The sequence below is a fragment of the Toxotes jaculatrix genome, chromosome 7 (genome assembly GCF_017976425.1).
Source record: "Toxotes jaculatrix isolate fToxJac2 chromosome 7, fToxJac2.pri, whole genome shotgun sequence".
NCBI lineage: Eukaryota > Metazoa > Chordata > Actinopteri > Toxotidae > Toxotes > Toxotes jaculatrix.
The window spans coordinates 4,549,877-4,571,915 of NC_054400.1; the positions used below are offsets into that span (position 1 = coordinate 4,549,877).

Sequence of the window (22,039 nt, forward strand, 5' to 3'; positions counted from 1 at the left end):
GAATGAAAATCATCCAGCTTTGATGTGCTAGTCTGGAGATAGGGTGGAGTTTCAGTGGTGGTGTGCAAAAATGGCTAAATTGAACCAGTTTCTGCTGAAAAACGAGGCCTTATGAAAATGATTCATAAAAAAGCATTGTTCAGTGTAATGAGCACAACTAATGAAATTCCATTCAAGTGAGAAAAGATGTTTTCTCCTCCGCTGTTTGGGTGAACTGACCCTCTAACACAGGACATAAATTGCTCATGTTAACGGTCTTGAAGTACTAACTGGTGAATGAGCACACCCATCACGCAGTCCAGAAAACTCCCACAGGTTGTATTAATAGCTGCATTAATACATGATTCTGCAGTGTGAGAACCGAACACTTTCTCTGCCTCCTTTTATTCATCTGATAGAGACGTTTTGCTTATGGTTTTTTTTTTCTCTGTGCAAGTGTGAAACTCCCTTTACAAAAATCTACAGGGTCTTAAAATCTACATCTAATACCGCTGGACTTGGATCCAAAAGTTTAGCATATTTGCAAGTTCAAAATGGGACTTATTTAGGCTGGAGATATTCTTTTTTCAGAAAGCCACAAAGCATTATCAAAAATATATTGTACTGGGGTTTGCTGTAATGTTTTCCCTGAACTCTCTGCAAGCAAAATAACCCTAACAGAATGGGTGGGGAGAAAATAATCCACATGACTCATCACTGGAATCATATAACTGCACATAAATGCATCCTGATTCCCCCTCACAACAATCATAAGCAAGATTATCTGTGAGCCAAATGTCCCGTATGAGATGATCCCATCACAGCAGAATGATGAAATCCTATCCAGACTGGTACGAAGCACAAAACAGATCGCATGCCAGGGAGCCTCACTCGAGTCAAGACTGGTGACAACATAGCTTTACTCAGAGAGGGAGATGTGTGCTGCATCCTATCCGCCGCCAGGTATTCTCTTAGCTAACTTCACAGGAGTTCCTGTTGGATTGAGAGTCCTCTCCATTTAGCCTCAGAATCCTCGAACCCTCAGTTCAGCAGCAGTGCCTGTGAGTAGCTGACTGCCTATATAAATGTGTAAATTTGGTTCATCGTGTTAATTTTGTTTGACTGACTAGGTATGTTAAGAAAAGTGCTTAAGAAGTAAGAAGAGAGTTTTTAATCCTAAAAGAGCGCTCCAGCGATTTCACTCATTTAGGGGGCTTGTATGAGACTCTTTTTCTTAAATGTTTGTGAAAGAAGCAAAACATTCCCGGCACTGTCGATTAGTTCTCACTTTCTTATGCTCATAAAGTCGGTCACAGAAAACACTGAATCCTATGCTTCCCATACTGAAATTCGTTCTGGGAAATGTCTTTCAAGCTCCATGCTTCCAGTTTCTAATGCAGGCTTTCTGTTAAATAAAACTGTGGTCTCCGAGCCCGAGTCAAGATTAATCAACTAATGTCACTTAAGGAATTTTATTAGACTTGACAAAGCTCCTTCAGAGCCAAAGAGGGCATTAACAGGAAGCTTTGTACGCTGAGCAGTACTCCTTATGACTAGTAAATTGACTTTGATGTGAAAAAAATTGATGGAGCATCCCTTTAACGTTAAATAGGTTTGAAATAAACACGCAGTAGCCAGTTTATTAGGCACGCCTAGCTAAAGCCAATACAGTCTAATTATTAGATTTTGATATTTAGCTATTTTATTACAGGACTGTTGTATCAGACTCTTAATACAACAGCCCTGTAATAAATCCTGACTTAAATTGTTCCACTTTTGTTGACACTGTTGTTGACAGGTGTTGATTCAACTGTATGATCGCTTTGCAGGACGTAGTTTGAAGAGCTGCTGTAAAAAACATGTTTTACTTGGGTTCTCTTAGCTTTAAAATAGATTATAGCACCCAGACACTGCACGCCTGCACACATATTCACACACTCATGCTAGCCTGAGATATTCTTGTCTTCTACCCATTCTTCCCTGAAAGTGTGAATTTATCAGTATAGAGAAAAGACATGTCAGATTCCATCTGTTGACCGGCTTGATTGCTGTCCAGAGGTCCACTTCATTGCTCTTTGAAAATGTCTGATGTGAAAAAGGAAATTAAGGCTCATCGAATGGGCCTTTCAAGAACAGGCTGACTGGAATTCATAAGAAGCAAAGGCAGGAAGGAGCAAGCGAGCATGTAGGGCGATGCAGAGTAAAGAAGAGATGCGCAAGGAGATGTGCTTGACTGCAAATCACTCGAGCCTCCTCACCTTGGCTTTAATGAAGAGGTGTAAAATAATCTTTATTGGGAAAACTGGAAAGGCTGTGCAGGTTGAATCAGAGTTGATGTGAATATCATGTAGGAGCGATGGAGTGCTCACATTATTAATGGCAGGGCAGAGTGAGCTGGCATGGAGACATGAGGCACTTTGTTCTTATGCCAACAAACCCATGTACTCGCATACAGACAGAGAACTATATGGGTAAGTGCACTGAATCAAAGAGCTGATGACGTGAATGATGTATGAGTCCACTCTACAGGCAGCTATCTGAGAGTTTATCACAGCCATGAAAGTAACATCTGATTTCCGCTGTGTGCTCTAATCTGAAGTCAAAACAAACCTCTTATTATTTTACCTGATCCTTCACCAGGACGATGAAGAGAGAAAGAACTGAGCTTTGAATCTTTTTTATTAAACTTCATCCAGTGGAAAAAAAATCACAAACATCACTGATTTCTGGCACCTTTCTTATTGAAAGAGAAATTACTTCAGTGATTAGTGTTGTTCTGATTTAGGAGCTTTTTTTCTGTTTAGCATAGAGATGAAATTATTAGTCGGTTGACAGAAAATGAATCAGCGACTAACTTGATAATTTATTAATTGTTTTGGTCATCTTTTTCAAGCAATTTCCTGTCATCTTTTAGGCCAAAGAATTCAGTGTAATCTTCAGATTAACTGATAACCTTAATTCAGTCCATTTGATCTTCTCAACCTTAGTCCTGCATGTGCAAAGTCTCTGATTGGCTTTTACAAGATCAAGACTAGACTTATGAATTTGAGGTAAAGAACTTTAATATGGTGTTTAGACTTATGGAGATGCCTTCCACTGTAACTTAAATCTCTAAATTCTGGTGCTGCCCACTGTGACTCAAAGACGTGAAGAATTTCAGAAAGAAATTTTCTCCAATGTGTAAGAACAACAACCAGTTGTGCTTTTTTTTTTTTAATTCCTCATGAAATGAAAGCACAGAAAATTTCTACTACACCTCCAAAACAAGAACTTCAAACAAATCACAAGAAAAACAAAGTGTTGTAACCAACAAGTTCCCGATTCTTTACAATACAGCTTTAACCAATTACTGGGACTTGGATGAGAAAAACAATGCATGGAAACTGAATTATGCACTTTATGCAGTCCCACCCACAAGCTCATGAGAGGCACGAGAGAGCCTGCCACTATGAATCTGTCTGCGTCAATGAGATGTGAAATGTCGTCCTTTAAAATTAAATTTTCTCCGTATTAATGGCAAAGTTGGGTAAATCAGCAGCCTCCGCAGAGATAAGACTGTGATCAGAAATTTGGAATAATATAAAAATCTAAAACCGGAATATACTATGAGAGATAACAGATTTTGTACGCTTCGTGGTTTCACTGAGAATAGAGCAAAGCATTAAAGACGAACTCATTTTCTGAATAACATCATCAATATCCAGATCATTTTTTTTCATAGCACAGAATTAGGCTTGGCTGAGCTCTGGGCAGAATTCATCAAAATGCCTGCAAACAGCAGACGTATAATAAGACACACTTTTAAGCACTTTCATGCATTCTGCAGGGTAATTGTTTATACCGCTGCCATTTATACGTCAAATTCTAGGAAATGTACCTCCATGTAACACAAGCAACGGGTCATGCACACAGGTGAGTGTGATCAGAACTGATCCAGACAGTGACAAACTGAGCAGCTCCTTGATATATGCGATCACAGAGCTCTGGGGACTACGTGCCTGTTTCTTTGGATGCAGAAAGACTGTCTTGCTATAATAAATGGCCTTGCTTGGTGTAGTCGGCAGTTTGGGAGCATTAGGAACTGAAATGCATTAGGGCTGATTAGACAGACCAAGCCCAAGTACCCTCTCCTGGTAATGAGAACGCTTTGTCACTCATTAACACCTCTACCAGTCTGGCCTTGTAGAAAAAGAGCACAAGGCAAGCATTTGCATTTTTTCTTGCAAGCAGAAACTGTTTCTTTCGATGAGGTGGAGAGAATGAAAGGGAGAATGAGGGAGCAGTCAATTGCCAGCTACACTGGAAGCGGTGATTGTGCGGAACAATGGTGCTTGAAAAAGGGATTTGGGGACATCTGATGAGACTATGCTCAATGCTGAACGCAGCCTATTTTCCTGAAGAGCGTGCTCCCTTTCTTCCCTGCCGCAATCATGCGCGAACACCATAAATACCTAGATATGTCATCATATAAAAAAATACATCACTTGCATGGTGTCCTGGTTTGTGTTTGCATCCACTGCTTTGTGTTTAGTACAGTCACGATCAGGTGGATTTCTCATGTTTTCAGGCAGGATTTTCAGGTAATTAAACAGGTTTGTTGACACCTACTTTCTAAAAGTCGCTCATTGTGGCTAACATACTTTTCCTAGAGGGAAGCCAGTGTTGGTGTCTTGTGGTTTCATGTTCTAATTAACATGGGTTGCTCTGCTCAATTGGGCTGATGCTGGCCAATTAGCAAGATAACAATCCAGGGAAGATTCCTCTCAGGCAGCAACTTGAAGCGCTTTGTAACTGATACAAAGAATGTGGAAATGAATCTAGCTCATTAGCCACTTTTCCTAAATGTAAATGAACAAACAGAAACAAGTTCTTTTTTTCATGCACCTCTGCTTCTCATCAAGCTCAGTGATACCACAGCACTGGCACGTCATGGGTCCTGGAGCAGAGAGCTCCAGTAGAAAAAAACAAAGAATCATCTGGAGATAAAATTCCACCTGACTTAATTATTAATGAAACATCATCTGGTTAGTCGCACTCATTCAAGGGCACATTCCTGGTAGATTACTTTGCAGCATGAACGACATGACGGTACAGTTGTAAACTGTACTGTTTTGTAGAATTACACATTGATGTGCAGTGTTCTGGTGTCTGATAAACCTTCAAACCCTCATGGATTCAAACTGGATTTCCTGGATTGTATTTCATCATCTGAGAACAACAATACCACGCCAGCGCAGCCCCTTGCATTTGTTTTCATTGTTTTCAATCTGAGTGAAGCCTCAGTATTAAAGGTGTATTTTATATGATTGATGATGTCTGTAAAACTGTGCCTGTCTTAGTCTAAATCAGAGAAGTGCTGTGATTGAATAAATGTGTGGTTTCCCACCAGCGTCTCTAGCTACTTTAGACAAAATTAATACACTTTCATGAAACATAACATTGAGCTTCTAGGTTTAGAAGCAGAGTTGCAACATAAAGCAGGAAAGGCAACGTATTTAATGAGCATGGTGATAAACTAGTAACTGCTTTCATAAATAGGCATGTTGCCCCATTTCTGTATGCTTCCCTTGGAATGAAAGTGGGTAAACATGAATGCGCTGTGTCCTGAGTACTGAGGAATCTTCTGTGATTCCTCAGTACATAAGTTTCAAAAAACTTTGTATGTCTCGCTGAACAGATAAGTCCTCTTGTGTAGATTCAACTCACAAAAAGAAACCTGTCAGTTTCAAGGATAACAAACACTATAAATCTTTCTCGCTGTGCTTTTTTTTTTCTATCTGATGTCTTTTCTTGCACGTACAAACCAGAAAAATGATTATCAGAAGCCTGCATGCCCGTGTGTTCTCAGTGCTCGTTGCTAAATTCAAAACCAAAGAGAAGCTGCCGCCGGGTAAAGTTCATCCAAAAAGAAGTGATTCATGTTTATGATCCTCTCTAACACTTCAAATGCGGCTTCAGTCGTGTTTTACATATCACTGGCTGCTTCCCCGCTGTGTAACCGCAAAGGCTTTGAAGGTGTCATGTTAATTAAGAATTTCTAAAAAAAAAAAAAAAAAAAAAAAAATCAGATTCTCTTTCCCACCTCAGAATAAGAAGACTGAGAAGTATTCTCAGTGTGAGAAGGAGACTTCTGGTTCAAGGTGTTGGTGAAAGGGAAGATCTGAATGACACAGTGCAGAATTCCTCACAACATCTTTGTATTTCTCCACTGGGCCCGACCTGATAAGACTGTTTACATTCCCCACAACAGAATATAGAGATTAGCTCTGTTTTCTCACCGAGAGTCAAGCCCTGAAGGAGTCTTGGTGTACTGTTAAAAGACTTTATCATCAGCACTGTAATCTACAAAAACACCTCCAAAAATAAAAAACCATTCATCATCAGAAATGTTTCACTCTGATCTACAAACCTGCAACTTTAAAGAATATCGATTTCTTGGCTTTTCTTCACAAGCATTTGTTCTTTGTGCTCTTAAAACCTTTTGGATGGTTTTCAAGTGCTGCTGCTTGGTATTTGCGAAAGCACAAAGACTAACTCACCTCCTGACCCTGCGATGACTGTGATGTTTGCGTCCTTTTCCTTTGATGCAGCCATTTCTGTCAGCGGTGTCCACCCTGGTGTCCGCCAATTTCCTTTCATCGGTCTTAAGCGGCTGGCAGGCCGTTGTTTCTGAGCTGTGAAGAAAGAAAAAAACAGAAAAAGCAAAAGGATTTAGTTTTTGTTCTTGAGCCTTCTCATGAGAACTTTTCCAAGTGATTTTTCTAGTTGTCCCCACAGTTAACGCTTCCATCATACAATAGAGGCGGAGGGGGGGTTTAACATGCTTGGTTAGCCTTATTCCCTCTGGTCTACTGGGCATGTGTTTTATTCCCCTCCATTTCTCCCTGCCGGCCATTCTCCGGGAAAATTGGAGGCTGGCCATTTACCATTCAAATCGAGGTGTCAATTGAAATGTAGTTATTTACATGCTTCACTTGCCCTGACATTTTGGGAAATGGTGTTTTCTATCTCGTGCTGGGCAGACGCGGCCACGGGAGATGCATGGTCATAAGAAAAGTTTTTTTTTTCTTTTTTCTTTTTTTCCCTATTTCTGATAAATCAGAATACAATTACTTTTTTTTTTTAGTCATCCACACGCAGGCATTAAAGCAAAATCAATTAAAAAAAAAAAAAAATAGAAGCCACATACTCAGCCACTTGTTTAAACACATTTTAAAATTGAGGCAAATTATTTCTGGCTTTCAAAAAAAAATGCCACAATAAGTCAGGTGTTTACTAATTCAACTGCTTCCACCTGAACCTCCAAAAAATCTCCATCCATAAATGCGGCTGCAGAACGAATGACTAAATAGACTGAATGATTAGATGTGAGCACACAGTTCTAGCCCTCCTTATTATCCTCTGTTTTAGTCATGGGAGATTTGAGCGTAATTGCACATTCTCCTCTTCTTTGAGTGGCTCCTGTCTGATTGTAATGAGAAGATAATCAGAGCCAGAGATTAGGCCGTCAACGTTCCTCCTCCTCCTCTTCCCCCTGCGACGAGCAGGCAGGAGCCGTCGCTTTCTATCTTCCTCACCTTCGTTTTCCTCTGCTTCTCTGCATAAGAGGGAGTGCCCCCGGCAGGAAACTAATAATGCAAAACGGCAGACTGGGTGCTCCAACATGACCGAGTCTTTGAAAGGTGATAGGGGAGATAAAGACAGCCACCGGAAGGATAATTAGTCTGATCAAGGAGGCTGATGGGAGAGGAACCTTTGAATATCCTGGTGATTTGTCTAAAGTTCTCCTGGCGCTGTTGATGTCTGCCCATATTGTTTGCTGAATTGTTTTTGAAAGTTTTTGAGATGACAAACCAAGACAACCGATTATCTGATCACGCTGATCCTTGAACTTGATCATTAAGGCTGATGTTTGAAACTGATGGAGCACATTTTGTATCATCTGACCTCATCTTATTCTGAGACTTTGCAAAAATCACAGTTGATTCACAGTTAAACAGCAGACTTTTCCAGCTCATTATACAAATATATAATTATGTGACACTGTACAGTAAGAAACCAGTTTGCCATTGAACCTGCCTGCTCTAATGGTAATTTATCTGACCTTAATTTAAACATAGAGGTCTTTGGATGCTGCACATGTTTAGTGTGACAAAAGATATTGATGTTCCAGCCAGTGGTAATACAAGTGCCTCACTTCCTGCGAAGATCGGAGCAATATATACAATTTACTCGACACAGGAAAACAACGCGCTGAAACATTTGCACCGTTGGACGCTCCGCTCTGTGTCCCAAAGCTCCTTTTGCTGGCCTCCTCTCTGCTTCCTTGTTATTTGCTGTCACTCTGAGAGCCGCAGTTGATGAGTTCTAAATGAAATCGATTTCGCTATCAGGGATGCACATTCCCTTGATCCGGCTCTGCAATTTCTGTCCGAAACTTTCCAAGCTATAAGAACCGGGATTTATTGTGGGTTGTTTGTATCTGTCAAATACTCCTGGCTCTCCCTCTCTCTCTCTCTCTCTCTCTCACACACATACACATACATACACTCCCACTCTGAAGCATGGTAGATCCTTTTGTGGTAGTAATTCATAGCCAGGCAGTGGCTGTAGATATTTAAAGGGACAATTCAAAGCAACAAACTGAATGAATGCAAATACTGAGCGGATTAAGTTCGAGTACTTGATGATGAGGAATTAGGTGGACACTCATCCTTCTAAGTCCTGACTGGATTTGTTTACCATAAAACAGGTAAAATGGAGTCATAAGCTTGGATCAGCACAACTATAATCCCTACTGGAATATGGAGTGATGGAATGAAGGCTATGTACAGCAACTGCGCAGCTACAGGTATCATCCCTCTTGACTTTTCGACCTCTCTCTCATCATATGTGCATTACTGTACATGTGTGCGTTTAGCACAGCTCCTTTGCTGATGAGTGATGCTGTCATTGGAGGCTGAGGGAAGTGACCAAGCTGTGACAAGCTCTTGTTTCTGTCTTTGTCACAGAGGGAGCGTCTCACTCCTCTGCTTTGTCATACACCGCTGCTGTTCACCGTCTCGTGGATGGGTAACATTTACTGACAGATGGTGCACAAAAACACGCTGCAAATAGCAAGACAGCACTTGAGCTGGATGCAGTGCTGGGTCTGTGTGTGTTTACATGTTACTACTTTGCCAAATACATCTGAGAGGAAATTGTATTGCTGTCTGGAGTAATTAAATCAATACTCTTACACAGGGCTGCTAAAACTAAACAAAATAACGGAAACGAACAGTGAAGTTATTCTACTAACACGTAATGTCTCTTGTACTGAACAACATGCTCCTTCATTACTGTGAAAAAGCCACTGTAGGTCATTTTGAGTCAATCCCAAATATTTTATACCAGTTTAATCCACAGCAAAAAGTCTTTGTCCCCACAAATACAGTATTTACTTCTGTTTGAATGATGATTTCTAACAGCTACAGCGCCCAGTTGTTTTAAAGTTGTTGTTTTTTTTTGCCTTTTAATAAAAATATAAAGTTACTAGTAGTTAGTTACAGCCATAAATTTGTTTTATGTACGTTGAATTTTTATGAGACCGGGTTGATTTATATGTGTGTACAGGACTGCAGATGTGTCACATTATCAACAGGTCTATTTGGCCCAATAGATCAAAACCCGTCAAACCTTGTCTGTTTTTTTTTTCTACCTAGTCAGTTGCTTTGTCTGTTGAACCTCCAGCTCTGTGCTAAGATATTCATAAAACATCATTGACAGACCGAGCCACAGGAGGATCATCATAGTTTGTGTACAGTTTCATTGTCCACACCCCATTTACGATGCAAAATTGAGATAAACTGCTCCAATATCTGCCAAGAGCTGCTCAGTAATCTGCCAGCTGCTTTACAGAACACCGGGAGGGCTCCGACTCACAACATCAGCTGACACTGTACAGGTGTGCAACAAGCATGCAGGCAGCCAATAAACCAACCAGCGAAACAGTGCTGCGCAGCTCCAGTGTTTGCATTAAGAATGTGTCAAAATCGCACCAGCTATTAACAGAGATTGCATTCTCAGCTGCCCCAATTACATTCTGCTAGACATGTTTCCTATTTCAAATCAAGTGTTTACTCAAAGCGTGTGAAGAAAACTGCCTGACTGTTTGCTTCAGCAGGCCTTCTGGGGTGGTTGAGTGGTGCGTTGACTGAATCTAGTGAATCTGGGTTAGGGTTAGGGTTGTAAAAACATACAGCACTTGAATTTGCAGAGGCAAGGGGGGTGGGGGTGGGGTGCAGCACATCTCCTTCACCACCACCCATATCCATTGTGTTTGGTCGAAGAACTGAACCAGCAACCCTCCGATCTCTGGATGGTCTAAAGTCGCACTCTTAACTCGCTGCGCCACGTATGAATCCGTTCAAATATAAAGACACTGAATATCAATAAAAATATGTGACTTTATTTTTTATTTTCATTGCCTTCACTTTAAAAACACAGATTTGGTTTCAAGCCTCAAAAAAATCCATACTGGTTGACCCTTTGTCCTTTTGGTTGCCATGCCATCCTCACAGGTGCTCTGTCCTGTTGAGTGCCAAGGAGACTCACGCCTAATAGAGCAAGTGAATAACAAACTGGCCAGCGAGCTAGAGGATACACATGGACGGATCAATACGGCTAACCCTACAGCAACAACAACAGGAAAACAACATCGGGGGATCGATGGATGGTACGTCACTTTGAGAAGTCCTAACAAGGAGATGGAGAATTTAAAGCCAAAGAAAATTTACTAGTCAATATTTTCCTTCTAGACCTATAAGGCACGTATGATTTCAAAGATAATGAAGGAGTCATGTTGAAAATACAGATCAAAGTTTGGTCACTTTCATGCTAGTAATCATTTTATAATGACTGTCATTAAGTGCAGAACTCGAAAAAGAAACTTTACTTCGACTTTAATTATATTGGAAAAAAAGATTTCCTCAGAGTGTCATTACTCTCTACAGTGGAGTGACCCTCAGTCTAACAATCCAAACATCCTGATTATTCAAAGTGGAGGGTTGCCAAATTGTTCAAATTAGCACTTGAGGAGCTCTGCTCTAAGATAAAAGCTTGTAAACATGTCAAACCTTTCTGGAGCTGATAATGGAGACTGAGGGAGCACTTGCATGACCTTCATTCTCTCAGGTATCAGGAGAAATTTGTGTAAGTGACAGTAAAGTGTGCACAGCTGGGACGTTTTTTTTATTTTTTTCTATCCCGTTTCTGCAGATGATTTAAGACTTCCCCAGCCACTCGTGAGGTTCAGGGAGGCTAATAAATTTTTCATTATCCCTGTCAGAGCGACCAGGAACAATTGATTGTTGTTATTATAGGAATGATGATAGTTGAGATAATTACGAGGGAAAGAGATGATCTACTACCACAATTAAAACCCAAACAAGGTGGTCCCAAGGCACTTTGCTTTAATTTACACAGAGAGTGTTTATCCAAGTTTCAGACTCAAGTCAAGAACAACTGTATCACCACCCAAAGGACACAAGCAAGCAATTAAACCCACACGCGGTGGGTAAAACACATCCCTCACAAGGCTGACTCTCAAGTCACTCAAAATCTGTTCTAACTTTTCAATGCAAAGCGGATACTTTTAGGTGAAGTGTTATTGATTAAATGTTAAGAGATTTTGAGGCAATCATTCAGACCCACACCAACACAGGCTTGCAGTCAAGCGGTCACAGTCAATTGGGCACAAGAGCAAAAAAAATCCAGCCACCTCATCACCAAAGCTGCCTTCAGAACGTCACCAGGCCTCTGTATAAAAGCTTCAGATTCATGACAAGACATTTGGAAATTTAGGAAGCGCTTAAATTTAAATGAGGTTCTGAATTAGCTGCCGTTTTTAGTAGAGTGTAATCTAAGACATTAGTCTACAGAACACAATGTTGCCATGAAATGATTCCAGTTTCCATTGCTGCTTTTGCAGAGAGCGATCTGGGCACTGTCATGTCCCCTGGAACAAGTCTGTTCATGCTAAAGTGCTGTTTCTTTTCTTATGGGTAAGAAAATCACTTCATGTATTCCCTTCGCAGCGGAGGTGATTTCGCTCCCAAACGTGCACAGATGGGTAATAGATTTTTGGTGACATTCCTCCTGCCAGAATAAATTGCAAGGATGGATGCAAATCCTTCTGGGTGGCTGAGATCGGCCCCAAATTGGCCGCCTCTTCTTCCTGACAATGTATGATGGGAAATCCGAATGATAGAAGTGAACATCAAAGAATTAATGGCTGTTCAGTCCCTGTTAGGAGGTGTCGGTGGCTTCAGGCAATTTTCCATCGTCAAACTTCAGAACAAGGCTTTGATGGTACATTAGGCTGTAATTATGTAATAATGGGAGTAAGTTTTCTGTTTTTCTGTTTTAATTTCAAGGTTCATGATTTATCTATAATGAATTCAACAACAACTTTCAACAGCTGTCACTTAGAGCCTGATGAATTGCATCAACAAAGAGTGATGGAAAGTTACAACTGTAAGTAAATTTACCCAAGTACTGTGCCTAATTTCACTTTTTAATGGTACTTTACTTAGTTTTTATATTTTTACTTCCACTTTATGAATTCTCCACAGAAAACAGATATGATAAGATAATTGAAGAATGTGTTATTCATCATTTAAGCATTACCTTTTTGGCTTGTAACCACTTACAAAAGGGGCCTCATCTCAGATGTCCAAAATTTAACATTTTCCCTCCAGATTTCTTCCACAGTTTCCTTTTTAGAATTGTTCGAGGCCAAATGTAGTGAAATTATTCAACACTTCACAAGGAAAAACTTGAATTTTAAATGTAAGTCTTTTACTTGTAAAAAAGTATTTTTATACTGTGGTATTTATACTTTTACTTCTGTAAATTAATTTGTGCTTTCATCCCCCTTGGTCACTGAGGTAAATGTTATTTGTTGAAAGCAAGGTGGATTACTTGGTTGCACACCGTATGTATGGTTGATAATGTGGCTTTGTGATTAAATTCGGAGAACAACTGGCCCTGATTATTCCAATCAGAATGACTACATCGTCTTTGACTATGGAATAAGCTGAACATCCTCACTTCACTATCAACCAATCAGCAATAGCGAGCCCTTTACCCTTCCGACGGGTGAGTACGCTGCGAGCCAGAGTGACTTTGAAGACAAGTGAGGTTGGTTTATTCAATTATTGTGTCCTGATGATAAAATGGGAGCAACATAATGGCTTGATTAATTTCCTTATCATGGTGAGCACAAAGAGTAATTACAACCAAATCCACCGCTTGGTGAACCACACATCAATCAAATTAAAGCAGTCTCCACTCGGCAGCAATCACTTTCAAACAGAACAAATGAGTCGATTGGCTAAGACCTCTGCCTCCAGCCAGGGAAGTGTTTACCTAAGAACTGTAACTTCAAGCAAAGGTTAGTCAGGGTGATTAGAAAGCTCTGAACATGTCAGAAAGCTTAATAGAAATTGTGTATGAACAATTATAATGTCAGTGTGAGGGAAGCCTGTGCAGGACCTGGGTGAATTTATTTGCCTAAAGCGGTCATTAAAGCTAAGGAAAACTTTGACGACTGGCTACTTCAAACCAGCAGGAATTATGTGAGGCTGCCATCAAAAGTCAGCGCATAATAACACAGGAGCAACTCCATGACCTCAAATCACATCCACGACCGCTTTCCACACAAAGATGTATTCACAATGCTTATTTCCTAACAGCAACTATTACATGAAACTTAATTAATGGTGTAGTCAGAGTGAAAGATTTAGCCTCATTGGCAGTTGTTGTAATGAGGTGAAATTGGTTAGCAGGGACTAGACGAAGATCACCTAACTGATTTGGAATAAATGACCTGCGTCCAAGTTAAATTAAAATCAAAATTACGAAGCTACAGCATGTTCACAAATCTGAGGTGTTTAAAAGCTGGTAAGGACTCGGACAGAAAGTCATGCTGTATGTCTTAGTAAATACAGTAAGTCAAAAAGTTACTCAGTATTGTCAGTATTGTAACTGTCGGCTAAGTCTGAACAAAGCACTCACACACACAGTCCTGATAAAACAAATTAGCTGAGTTTTTGAGAGTTAAACCCTTAATAAGCCAAATCATCAGATTTTTGGTCTTAAAACACTGCAAAACAACAAAATCCTGCACACTGTCTAGCTAATGGGGATGAATTTATTTATTTTTCAGCGCAAGACGTTCATCGGGTGAAAAGAAAAAAAAACCTAACTAATTTTTGGATTCCTGACAGATCCATTTATCCCTTTCCGATGCACTTGTCTCATGAAATAGATGTGCAAACTGTTACTTCATTCTACGTCTTAAAATACTGCACATTAAGAAAAGAATATGCTAGAATATGCACTTCCTCAAACCAGGGCAAGTCCTGGTTTGAGGAAGTGATTCTTTTTAACTTTAGAAAAAGTAACTGGAAAAAAAAATTCAGACAGCTTGATCCCCAACGCTGGTCTCTGAGTTAAAGTACTAAAGTCAGAACATCTCATTAAAATTAAAATATCTCTAGATGTTCCTCTCCAGAGTTATGTAAATGAGAACTGTAATGTCAACTGGAGAATGAACCCTGTTGGAAAGTAAATTCGTTTTTTTTTTTTTTTTTCCACCGGTGAATCATAGCCTAAAGGCTTCATTTGACTTGGGTAAACCTGCTGGATTTCATTGGCAGCACTTTCTATTTGCCGTCTCTCTGCAGAGAGCTAAAATCAAATCAAATCACAGTGCTAGCGCTAAGATTCACAAGAGCTGTTAGCACCGAGGTTCATTATAGGAGCCACTACAGGCTGAGAGGTAGGGAGGACTTGTTGGGAGGAGTGTTGAGGGTGTTAACATTTGAAAAACGTCTTCATGCTGCTGCTTCTGCTGCACAGTGTGAGATTTGTGTACAAAATGCCTTAGTGGATGGTGGCATGTCAAATATGGTCGTGTGTGTGTCATGTTATGATGTCTGCGTGGTAATATTTTTGCCACAGTGAGTTGATGTCAGCACTTCCCTGTAAATCGGAGGCTGAAGCCCACGGCTCTGAAAGAGATGAAACCGTTCCCTGTAGCTGCTGCTGTACATCTCATTCCTGTTACAAGCCGCTTTGGCCTGAGAAGCAGAATGTGAGGCAAAGTTTATTTCAGTGTGCAGCAAGGAGCCAAGTCCAGGGGAGAAATCAGCACTGGTTCAGTTCCAATAGAAGAACAAAAGGATTTTCACACAGGCGTAAAGACTGCACCCCCAGCAATCAGCTGTATGCACAACAAAGCTCGCCCGACTCTTGATTATCCCGAGACCTCGTGTGAATGCCAACACTGTGGCGCTGCCATCATCATCATCATGCTACCATCATCGTTGCTGTCATAACTGTTGTTATGCCCCTTGTGGTCACAATCAACAATGCTATTTCAGAAGCATTTAAAAGAATAACTCTGGCATCATGTGATCCTCTTACACCAGGCTGTTAATATCTAAACTGGTAGTGTATTCCTCTTTCACGCATCATAAACCTGACGTGTGCATCAATTACTTGCTTCCAAATCGAGTTAGAAGTGATTAGAGGGTTTTTTGTGTGGCAGCGGAGAGAGGGAAGCAGGCATAGTTGGGTTTAATTAGCAGCTTGTGAGGCACACTTCCTCATTGCACTTCTTCCTGTGTGAAGGAGATTACTGAAGAGCCTTCTGCAGATGCTAATGTATGTGGAGTGCAGCGAGCAGTAATCATTGCGCACCCTGTGTTTAATTAGCACAACTATGACACCAGAGATGAACAACGTGGCAAGAAGAAGCGCCAGAAGAAAAAGCTGCTGGATGATTGGCAGGAGGTGTTCCGGCAGAGTTTGACCAAAGAAGAAGACAAAAAGTCTTCAAACTTTCAAGAGAAGTTGGATCAGGGAAATGGGCCTGTGAGTCCATGCTGTGAAAGGGGATTTGTTTTTATCCAGTGATGTTTAATTTGCTCACTGAAACGGGCAGCTGACAGATGGGTTCAAGATCGGACCTTTTAAATGTGAATTTTGGGCCTGTTTGAACAAACTACATTTTTGTGAAAAACTAAACAAATGTTATCGACTTCTGCAGCACACCTCTCCCAATTAATAGAGAGAACAGACAGAAAATAAAACTGCCATCTGGCTGAAACTTAATCAGCCAATTAAACAAGTAATATTTACCAGCGACTGCAAAGAAAACCGTAAATAACTTTTTCCGTGACACTGAAGCTAATTTAAAATCAGCTTTGACAGACCAGCAGCCATAGCTCTGTGCATTAAGGACCTTCTGAGCTGCCTTTTCCCACCTCTGCCTCCAATTATCCACCATCACGTTCCCTTGAAGTTGCTCTGTGGGAATAATTCCCAGCCTTAACTTAAGAGTTTCCCCACACACCTGTCTGGATGCACGCACCTTGATGGGCGAACAGACTGGGACCCTGCGTTTTGCTATTTCAATCTCACCCCTCTGCCTTAATGAGCTGCTAGAGTTCCACACTAATTTGTGTCAGTAAACATATCAGGTTTGCAGCCGGCCATGACAGGCAGAATGAAACTCAATGGGCCAATCGACACTTTGGTGTGGGAGGGAGAGTGAGGGAACTCTGACAAGATCTAGATACGCTGGTAATTAGAGAACAGGTTCAGAATGGGCCAACATGTTCAATTGCTTTTCGACTTCCCATCTCTTTTTCTTTTTCTACAACTGCATCGTTTGCCGCGACGCCCCCTTCTTATGCAAAATAGCCATGTGAATTATTCACGACGCCCTGCTTATGGCCACGTTTCACAAGATCTTGCTCCCTCGTTAAATAGTAAATGTCAAGAGAATAGAAACCGGACCAGAATTTTGCCATCCTGGGGATTGATGTTCCTCATACTGTAGAAGCAGTGCAATCTGGTAAAGGGTGGGGCGAGCCTTAAAAATGATGTCAAGTATCATTTGCATCCCCAGACAGTTATGTGCTATGTGTTAACACACATTAGTTATGTGTGTCTTCTCATGTCAGTTTCCACAGTAATAGGCAAGTGGATCATTAATTACCTCTCGGCTGGAAAATATCAAACAGTGAGGTTGATGACTGGATTCATGGAATTCGATTTATTCTAAATTACACCTAAAAGTAAGCTGCTTGCTTAAGACAGGGAAATGCAAAGACAACTTTTCAAAATCAAAAATCTCATTCACAAAGTAGAGAATCACCAAAAACCAAAAGTTAAATGTACAGCACCATCACCGAGATTAGCACCGAACCTGAAGACATAAATAGAATCATAAACCTTGAATTACCCGACATCTGTCCTTTTTCCCCTCACCTGTGCTCATTACAGTTTTCAAACTGTGCGCTCTGTCTTATCATGCTGGTTTTGGCGTGGAGACACAAACACATAACCTATCCCCATGATCCTTCCTCCTGTTCTCAACTCTGCTCTGTCTTTGCCACCTACCAGGTGTGGCGCACAGGCAGATGGAGGCGCAGCATCGAAACATATCCAGCAGATCTACCACCATTTTGATTCTATAAATGTGCCTGAGTGGATGCCATCATATGCGGTCTCCAGCCAACTAACTAACACACTTCCCACTTTCCTCATATGCTTGTATCAGACCTCCAGGCTTGTTCGGCTTCGTTTCTGAGCTGCTTTAACCTTCTGTCTCTGTCTATTTGAGTCTCGTCCAAGAAGATGAGTCTCAGTTTTGTAAGTAGAGCGCCACAGTCCCACAACACCCGCTGTCTGTGGAGTATCAACGTCAGGACCTCCTCCCACGTCCGCTGCTACACCCTGTAGGCTGTTACATGGGCCATGGGTGTCATATCCTTGGTGTAATCTGTATTTCTCCATGTCTCTCTCTGCTTTTTTTTTTTTTCTCAGTTTTGCTTTTCTGTTCACTGGCTTGCATTCTTTGTGGCACAAGCGTTACTATGCTACCCACTCTACTTCAGTGTGCATGTATGTGTATGTACGCAGGAGCATGTGTCTGTTACAAGCGTCACATTTCAGTTTTGGCTCATGAGGAGACTTACATTAGTTATGCAGCCTGACATTCACATGTAAAATAATCATCTTAAAAACAGAGCAGGTCATGCAGAGTGTGTCGACTACAGAGAGCAATCAAGACACCCGCTGGCTTCCCCTTCCTCCACACACCTCTCCGAACGATGCTAATCAGAGTGGGTGCTGCTGGCTGGCTGTCTGGAAGACTTGATCTGATTTTGAGACAGAAATGTTGTTAGCCCGTCAAAGATAAGCAGAGCAACCTACACAACATACTACAATCAGAGGAGGCACGGTGATCAAAGAGCATCTAAATTGCTGTTCAAGTATCTGCTCATCCCTACAGTCTACGAACAAGAAAAAAAAAAACCCCTCCCTATCAGCTGCAGTGGTGTTGACCTTTGACCTCTTCTTGGGAGATGGGCCCTTATAAGCACTCTCTGGAATTCAGAAAAGTTTAATTTTGTCAGTGCCTGTGTTTCTAGGTTGTCTGCTTTAGATTGTTTAACTACTTGCCTGCAAGAAAGGACACAGTAAAGTTCACCTGGACCCTTAGTCTGGCTGGAGATCAGACAAGTCCTAATTTTCTCAGATAAAATTGAACTTTATTTATTTATTTATTTAATCATTATTACTATGTTTTATTTGTTTTTTCCCTGCAGGTTATGGTTGAAAGTCTTGCATGAAATTTTAATTTAAATTTGAGATAAGACGATTAATCTAACTATCTGATTTTTCAATTAACTGGGGAATTTGAGTTGCAGTCCAAAATCCTACTTAGGTTGGTGAGACTGCGTTTGCATTACAAGCATGTTGAGAGCAGGATTTTCATGACCTCTTGTACATTTGAAACATATGCAATAGTAGGCCAAATGTGGAGTCAGCAGCTTTGAAATATTACTCAGTAAGCAAAGATTTAATTAAAAGATTTTCAGCTAAAAGATTCTACTTTAAGCTCTCAAACTTTGAATGGTTTTCTTGCACTGCATGAGAAATCATTTGGAATAAGAGTGTGAAAAAATGCTGCTACTACATCTTAAATGTGCTACAATTTACTTTTTACACCTGAAATTTTTAATGGAATATTTTAGCATTTTCTCCACCGATTTTCTATCAAACGATTCTAAATGAATGCCACACTCTTCGCAATAATTTCTGCAGACTTTACACATTTGTTCATCAAAGATCTTCATGTCATGGTAGAACCAAACAAATGCAGTGACAGACGGCAGTTTTAATCTATGCTAAAACAACAGTGCTCCACCTCCTCCCTGGAGGGTTTCTAACCTGCTCCAGGTGATGGCTGGAGGTGACCTCGGTCCATGTTGGTACACATAATTATCATTTCCCTACGGGGAGAAGCAGTGATCAATGAGCATGTGACCTTCCCCTCTGTACGCACCTCCTTCAAAGTCAGATAATAAATTGGTTCATTTCACCTCCCCTATCGTCCATGTTATTTAGAGGGCTATCTGAGGGAGTCCATTACCTTTTTATGGAAAGGAGGTTCATTCAATTTGCAGGCGACCCAATAAGAAGTTCTGTATGGATGCATGGTGAGGGGACTCAAGGGCAAGTGAATTATTCCATTATCTTTAATGTTTGGGAAGGCAAAAGCCGTCAAGGTCCTGAGGGGATTTATTTAGCTATGTAACCTCTGCTCCTCAAGAGGAAACAATGAGAGTAAATGAAAAGTGACAAATAGGCTCCATTATGCTTATTCGTGGCCGTTTTAATTAAATGTAAGAATGGATGCCACTTTTTTTTAAATACCGAGAAAATGTTCCTGTGGGTTTAATGTCATCAAAAGGTATTTTACCTTTTTACATCACAATAATAATCAATATTACATTCATTGACATGTTTGCAACCAAATTAACATACATAACTTATTTTAAAGCAGTTATTGATGTTACTTTGATACAAATGCTCTCTGTCCTTCCACTTGTTTGTTGAAAATAAAATTTAAAAAAAATAAAATACTTAAAACAAACAACATGCTGCACTCCTAGTGATATTTTTATCCTGTAATGCAAACAGCATCACAGCTCTGTCCTAATAGTCTTTTAATTCCAGGTTGGTGACGAACAGAAAACTGTAATGACATTTAATTGAAAGGCATCACAGCCACATGGCTTAATTAAAGAGTCTTCTTATATTTAGTTTAAACCTTATTAAAGGATAATCCCCCTCAAAGTCAAAGGTGGTGTTTGAAGGATTCATGGTGCAGCATAGTCAGGTTTCATGTACAGTACTGTATTAATGTGGATATAATGAGAGGCATAAACTTCAAAGCCACATGGACATATGGTCTTAGTATTGCCACTTATTAGATGTAGTTTGTGTACAACCCAAATGAATGTAGTTTGCACTGTTCACAGCTGTCCGGCCATTATATGCGATGGTTACAGAACTAACATCAGCCACTGTGGGAAGGTTTTATCAGTAAAGATAGATCAGTATTTTCACAAGTGAAACATCTATCCTTGAACACTATAAGGCTGTTATAAAAAAATTCTGGACAGATTCTTTTCATGGTTTATGTCGGTAAGGTTTATGTTTCTTATTTTCAAGGTTTCCCCCAAGTTTTGTTTTGACAAGGTCGTAAGCCACCCAAGTGTAGGGTCATCCCGCCTTGTGTTCAATTTACTTATCAGATTTTGGCCCAAACAAGAGCCACATTTTAAAGAAAACTACTCTTATGTCCGTCTGTTGTACATGAAGCAACAGTCAGCAGTTGATTGTCTTTAGCTTGGCATATGAACTGGACACAGGGGGAAACAAATAGCTTGTCTCTGTCCAGAAGAAAAGATATCCACCACCTCTACAACTCATGAAGGAACATTTCTCTGTTGAACAAAAGCAGGAGGGTAAAAGGACAAGTTGTGGTTTTACAGACAGTTTTGTTATGTATCATTCACAAACTAATTACCTCTGGCAAGTTAGCATTAAGCTCTCATTTAATCTATTTGGACTGTTGAAGGCAGAATGTAGGAGCCCTCTATGCTCTATAAAATAAATAAAAATGTACATTTTCCTTTATCATAACCAAATGATCAAAAGTCCTGCCAGCTAAGGTACAATATTTCTAATGCAATAACTTTCAAGGTGAAAGCAGATTCAATCAGTGCAACAGGACGTACAGTGCGCTGGAGTATTGAGCATATTGAATCCTGATCTATTTTGAGAGCTCTCTGAAAGCATTGCTTCTTCATAACATAGGTAAACAGGCGTAATGTTATTAATTTCATACTTCATATCAGTTTCCAATGTGCAGGACATATTGGGAAATAAGATTTGTTCAAAAATAATCCCTTAAGGCATGTATGAGGCATCTGGTGCAAAGCCTGTCAGGTTCCTCAAACGTCGTCGGTGTCTTGACAGCATGTTTTTTTGTCACCTTGCTGGCAAACGCAGCCATTCCCTGAGTGAACTGAAGAGAAGCGGCGTCTCAGAAGTGTGTATAGATGTAAACCTGAATCTCCCCCTTTTGTCACAGAAATCCTATAAGAACATTTTCCGGAGACGAAATAAAAGCGAGGAAAGGGCGCCGTAAAAGTGAGTCAGGAGTGGGGAGTCCACTCTGTGTTCTCAGGGGAACTGGTAGGGACTGAGTTTAAAAGAAGGTGAGTCTGGTCCTGCAGTGTTTTGAGTGGAAGCAGATTATGAAAAACAGAAGGGGCCTGATGAAAAGTGACTTAAGCTGTATTCACATGGGGCCACTGCAGCACAGTATGTTGTGAACTTCATGCAATTAATAAATAACCCTGTCAACCCCTGTATCACTGACTACAAAAATTAAAACCAGTTATTATTGTTTGCTGTTCAATTCAATATTATTAAAACTTTATATTACTTGTACTTTAACTATGTTTACATACACACAAGGAACCAATTTATCAGGTTATTATCTGGTTACAGCAGAAATTTGGAGGCTCTTTCTACACAGCAGTAACCTTGATAAGGTAAATATATATATATATATATGCAGCAGGTCAGTAATGAGATTTCTCTCCTCATATACAAACATATTTTGAAGGCTGCAGTAGTTTAAATGTAA

General features: G+C 40.4%; 1 protein-coding gene across 1 annotated transcript in view; it reads right to left on the bottom strand.

Moving 5' to 3' along the window:
• The window catches only part of srrm4 (serine/arginine repetitive matrix 4), a 48,205-nt gene that overhangs the window by 8,654 nt on the left and 17,512 nt on the right, over positions 1–22,039 (bottom strand). Inside the window, exon 2 of the mRNA XM_041042792.1 lies at positions 6,519–6,653. Within this exon, the coding sequence (XP_040898726.1) occupies positions 6,519–6,653 (135 nt within the window). The remainder of the gene's footprint in view (positions 1–6,518; positions 6,654–22,039) is intronic.